The following is a 5,840-nucleotide window of genomic DNA, read 5'->3' as shown; positions in this document are numbered from 1 at the left end:
GCACCGTAGTTTACTTTGAATTAAATGATGCGGTAGATCTCAGACCTTCTGACCGACACAGAGCGCCGTTTGGGTCTCTGGTCTCTGAATGAGACAAAGTTTAGGGAAGTGGCTGTACGCTGCTATACATCAGAGGTGGAAAACCAAAACTATGGCAGAAATACACGGAGCACAAACTTGACACATCAGGCGCAGCATGCCCAGAGCCGAGCTCATCCATTATAAACCCCAAAGCCGCACAGACCACGGAAGGTGCGTTGCTCATCTGTGTTTCACAGCGAGATTGGACTCTAAGCGACACACAGCTCGACTTCATAGCTCCGTGGGTTTGAGTCTAACCCATAGACTGGAAACGTCACGTCCCAGGAACTTCAAACTAAATCATTAGTTATTTGCTCCTAAACTTTGTGTTAATGGCACAGACAGATTTTTCCATAATTCCTTTCGAAAATGATGCTGCGTTCCGGTCAACCCGTAACTCGTGTTTCCACAACCTTCTCTGGGTGAAATCTCACTTTAATTTTGTTGCTGCAAAATGGGATTGTCAGGTAGACAAACTGACCAACACATATATAATAATAGATCAATACTTCGCTTCTGTGTCGATACAGTATTGCCATAGAAAATATCGCGATAAGATGCTGTATGGATTTTTTTCTTCTTTTTTTTTTTTTTCTTCCCACCCCTAATGTGCAATTCACATCTCCACTCGTCGCAAATTGACGCATGTGCAACTCAAATCGGCACTCGACCCACATTGGGGAGTGACAACACCTTCAACATTTTTTCTCACATACAGACGGTTGCTAAGTGAAAGCAACAGAAACATGTTGGTCAGACCAGAGTGGCTCTGGGTCAGGCCACCTCGCACGTAGCTGCCCGTTCTTTTCGCCTCTGAAAAATAAACTGGACAAAGTTAAAGTTCCACCATGAGTTCTGTCAAAAATGAAAGAACTGTGTGTTGGAAAAATACTTTTTTTTTTCTTAAATTGCATGTGCCATTCTGTTTTTAATTTTTATTTATTTTTTTAATTCTTTTAGAATTATTTTTGTAAAAAAAAAAAAAAAAAAAAAAAAAAAAAAAAAGAGAGAGATCTTGAGGTATGAGACAGATAGGTGAGTTTTTAGCTGCATTTTCAAAGCTTTAACAGAGACCACAGAAATATGACTATAGGAAGCACGGTCACAGCAGGGCAATAAAGGTGAAAGTGCAGTATGCATAGTAATACTTTGTACTTTATAACATAAAATCTACAAAGTGCTTCACGTTATTTAAAATGAAAGAACGCAAGACTGAAACACTAAGAATATGATGATATATGTACAAATAAGGACATTAAATCAAATATAATTAGAAACAGGAAGGAAAGGGGGCAAAAAAAGAATATAAACTGAAATGCCAGATTTAATTATATGTGTTACTGTATGTAAGTGTGTTGTATATGTGTTACCAGCGAAATGTGCAGGTTTGTTAGAAGAGAGGAAAAAACAACAACATTATTATACATGTGATCCATCTGTTACAGAATTCTGAAGACATCCGTTGTAAATGCATCTGTCCGCCATACAGAGAGTTTCCAGGGCAAATCTACAAACAAAATGTCTCTCTCAAAGACTGGTATGTAAAGTGATGTATTGCTACACTTCCTTGAATGAGCTGTTCATTTCCTGCTTACTACTAGCTTGTTAACGTTATTTTTCTTGTTTGTAAGTAACTGTCTCCATGTCGTTGAACCCATGCCTGTTGAGGGAAAAGATGTGGAGGCGTACTGTTTACGCTGCGAGTGTAAATATGAAGAGAGGAGCTCAGGGACAATTAAGGTAAGTTAACATGGAAGGGATTGTTTACGTTGCCTTCATTTTACCTAATAAAATTGTTTGTTTTGTCTAAATAGAAAACTCCAAATATTCAATTTTCTTAGCTGATAAAACAGAGAAAAGGAACCAATTCTTACATTTGAGAAGCTGGAATCCATAAATGTTTGGTAGTTTTTGTTGAAATACTGTATGCCTTGAATGATTAATAGATCACTAAAATGGCTGTCAATAAATTGTCTATTGACTAATTGTCATTTACCTTACAGTTTTTTCTGTGTTTGGATACTGCACGTCGAAACGCTCACCAAACCAACGCAAACCAATCCGTAATCCTTCTGTGTTGTTAGGTTACCATCATAATGTACCTCTCCATTTTGGGCCTGCTGCTGCTCTACATGGTCTACCTGACTCTCTTGGAGCCCATGTTGAAGAGGCGTCTGTTTGGACATTCACAGCTTATCCAAAATGATGATGATGTTGGGGTACGTATTCCCTTTTAATATTACAGCATTGCAACTCTGCTAAGTTAATAGTTTTAGCTGGGACCCAGACCTTAACCTAATAAGGTTTAGGTTATGGTAATAATGGTACTGCGCCATCCTTCTACCCAGAAAATAAGTTTTTCCTTGTCATGACAATTGATTTTATGTGTAAATTACCTCAGTTTGCACAGCATATCACATTGAATCCATCGGTAAAATCTATCAAAATTATGGTTGTTACATGTCCAAATTACACAGAAAATGCTACACATGATTTCTGACTGAAATATTTAGGTGAAAGTTGACCACAGTTAATTTAGGCAGTGTTACAGCAGCTGGTCCCATTGGAACAGATCCTTCAAGCAGGGCTGTGTATTGAGACATGGCTGAAACACACTCTTTCTTTATAAAGGAGCACTAACCACAATCAAAGGCAAAAGGGAAGCAGCGGGGAAACTCACAAACTAGTGCACAATGCAGGCAGCTTTAGTGCGCATTCACACAGCCTACGTCAGCTGTCAGTTGGTGCTGTAAAAACACAGGTCTTTCCATTCATTTTGAATGGGAGTAGTGCATTTGGGCTGCGGCGGGGGACACCCAAAAATATGGAGCGGGCCTGCAGCGAGAAGTTGAGACCAACTCAACTTTTGAAGAAACGCAACCCCACGTCACGTTGTGGTGGCCAATCATGTAACCAGCGATCAGACTTGTCAGGTTTCTGCTAGAAAAACTGGTTATTAATCTAAACATGGGCATGGCAAAGGCGGAGGAGCGGGAGAGTAGCAGAATGAGATCACTACTTGTAGCTGTGAGTCATTGTAGTAAACTGAAACGTATGTGAACTTAACTGTAAAATTGAACTTCTAAGTAGGCTGCGTTCAATTCCAAAGCCAAACAGTACTCTGTTTTCTTATTTATTTTTTATTTATTTGTTAAGGCAGTAAAGATGGCCGACTCGCTTTTCTCCCACTCTAACAACTGTGTTGTCTCTGTGCCAACAGTGAAGAAGAATTTTCTCAGAAACCGTTGAATTATAATGGATCTAAGATATGCCAGTTCCCACTGCTGTATAGAAGCAAAAAAAGAAAAGAAATAACTGACCATCTTAAAGTAAATTTAAAAACAGATTTTGATGTACAGTATAGACTTACATGTAAGTAGTTATCTAGTAGCTGATATAGTATTTAATTGCTCTCCTATCTACTTCAGGAAACAGAAGCACCATTAAATGCTGAAAGAGCATTCAAAAGCAGGGAATCAATTTGGTGACCTCTGGTATAACACAGTGTTTAGATATCAAGATAATTTGGATATGATACATTATAGAAAACAGTGACTCCCTTAGCCTGAGGGGAGAGGGGGAACTGCAGCTGACTTGCTGAGCACGCTGCTGTGTTTTCACTGGCAGAGTTCAGGCAAGAGGAAGGGTTACATGAGAGATTTATCTTTAAAAAAGCTTTTGCTGTACAAATACGATCAATGTGATAATCACCAAAATGTTTTACATGTAGCATAAACATTTTGATAATTGTTGGCCAGTTATACTCTAACTTTTGTGAAATGTAGAAGATGACAACTTTATCAACAACCACATTACTGCCAGAAACTAGGTGAATGCAATAAATGGTAGTCTCGCAGTGTCAAACCTTCCTCCACAGCGCTGCGGAGGAGGGTGGATGCATCATTCTGGGATGGGAGAAAAACGTACACTGGTTATTGGCATTTCTTTAAACCAATCACAATCGTCCTGGCCGGCGCTAAACTCCGTATGGAGCAACATCGTCTCTCCAAAATAGCCTCGGGGCGGAACTTGTTTTGGTGGAACATGTGTACGTTCAAAGGTTGTTTCAGTTGTGCAACAAAAAACTCAGATTGGACAGAAAGTCTAGTTAGCTGTCTGGATTTACCCTACAAAGAGCTGAGAAAAAGTTAACCATAGATTGCCAACACAAAAGGAAGCTCAAGCGGATCTATCTAGCGGATTTGCCGTCAGCCGCAGAGCAATCCTGGAAGTGGAACGTCATGGAGATAGACTAAATAAATGATGTTCTGGTAAATATGCTGTTACTGGTGACTTTATAGCGGTTACAGGTTGGCTGTTTGTTTGGAAATAATGGAAGGAGAAGAATTAACTGTGCCTTTATTTACCTATGGAACAGAAACAGAGTAGCCACTGCTAAGAGAATGCTTGAAATGAGTGTAATACTACAATGATCTAATTGACCCAAAGTTGAGATTATCGGTAGCTTGTCCCCAAACTGTCGCTGGGACCAAACAAAGGGGAGAGTGATTTGAAAGCCAAACCAGTATAAACGGAAGCCCTGCTGCAACATTAATTATAGAGGAAATGACGGGCATGATTAGTCAATCTTTGAAACCGAGAGACTGCCAAACTGATAATGTTTGTTTATTTTCCTCAAGCATTTGTCACAGATGTCCGTTTTGGCTGTGATCCTCCCAATATTGTTCTTGCATTTAATTTTAGTATGTGTTTCTTCTGGGAGTGAAAGTAGCAACTTTCTTTTACAGCACTCAAAAACAGTTACAAAATGTGTCACAGAGAGACATCAAATCAAGAAAACGTCATTGATAAGAGTAAAACTAAACATTAGTAACTCTAATTAAACGTGAGTGCAATAAAGGAGAGACACAGAATAAAGAACAAATTCAAAAACAGGTCTTATTTTTTTATTTTTTATTTTTAAAGGGATTGCTTCTTCTACATACAGATAACCATGGTAGGAATGCTAAAATTGGGGTTTTGTACATCTTTCTATAAGATAAGAAAATTTAAGAGGTATTTTTTCTGGCTCCGTCCTGCAGTTCTACAGAAGACAAAACCATTCATTCGACATTGTAAGACATCCCAACAACACATAGCTTCTTGAAAAAATGGGCATTAAGCTCAACAACACAACACAACGCAAAGCTTAAGGCAACAATTATTTATTGAGATTTTCTTACAAGACTTATGATTGACTTACTGACCAACAGTATGTCACACCTTGTAGACTAATGGTGTTCTATATTTTTTACCATTCTGTGTTTTCAGGACCAGCAGCCTTTTGCCAACGCTCACAATGTGTTGTCCCGTTCTCACTCTCGACCCAACATGCTGAACAAAGTGGAGCATGCCCAGCAGCGCTGGAGGAGGCAGGTCCAGGAACAGAGGAAGTCTGTGTTTGACCGTCATGTTGTTCTCAGTTAAACTGCCCTGCGAGCAAGAGTTCCTGCTGGAGAAAAAACAAAAAAAAACAAAAACACTGTGACCGAGACTTCAGTTTATATTGCCTCCTTTCTCTCATTTGTGGTTTGTATCTCATCAAGTGTTACACTTCACAGGTGAACGGGGTGAAGAAATCTGGATCTGAAGACAAATCTGAATTCCCTGTTAAATGTTTAAACAAAACTGTGAGCTCTTATTTAGTCTGCAGGCAACACAAGAGATTACAATTAATTCTTTTTTGCACAATCTTAAATGAATAGTCTTACATTACATTTTTTTTTACAAATGCACAATTTACTCTCTGCCTGCTGTAG

At 39.0% G+C, this 5,840-nt stretch overlaps 1 protein-coding gene across 1 annotated transcript in view; it reads left to right on the top strand.

Moving 5' to 3' along the window:
* Nucleotides 1-5,549, top strand: part of tmem9b (TMEM9 domain family, member B) — a 6,802-nt gene extending 1,253 nt beyond the window's left edge. Inside the window, exons 2-5 of the mRNA XM_034883939.1 lie at nucleotides 1,527-1,618; nucleotides 1,713-1,821; nucleotides 2,166-2,300; nucleotides 5,353-5,549. Coding sequence (XP_034739830.1) covers nucleotides 1,527-1,618; nucleotides 1,713-1,821; nucleotides 2,166-2,300; nucleotides 5,353-5,508 — 492 coding nt within the window. The 3' untranslated portion in view covers nucleotides 5,509-5,549. The remainder of the gene's footprint in view (nucleotides 1-1,526; nucleotides 1,619-1,712; nucleotides 1,822-2,165; nucleotides 2,301-5,352) is intronic.
* The last annotated feature ends 291 nt before the right edge of the window (nucleotides 5,550-5,840 follow it).

Source organism: Etheostoma cragini, chromosome 1 (assembly GCF_013103735.1).
Source record: "Etheostoma cragini isolate CJK2018 chromosome 1, CSU_Ecrag_1.0, whole genome shotgun sequence".
Lineage (NCBI taxonomy): Eukaryota > Metazoa > Chordata > Actinopteri > Perciformes > Percidae > Etheostoma > Etheostoma cragini.
This window is presented reverse-complemented; position numbering and strand designations above follow the sequence as displayed.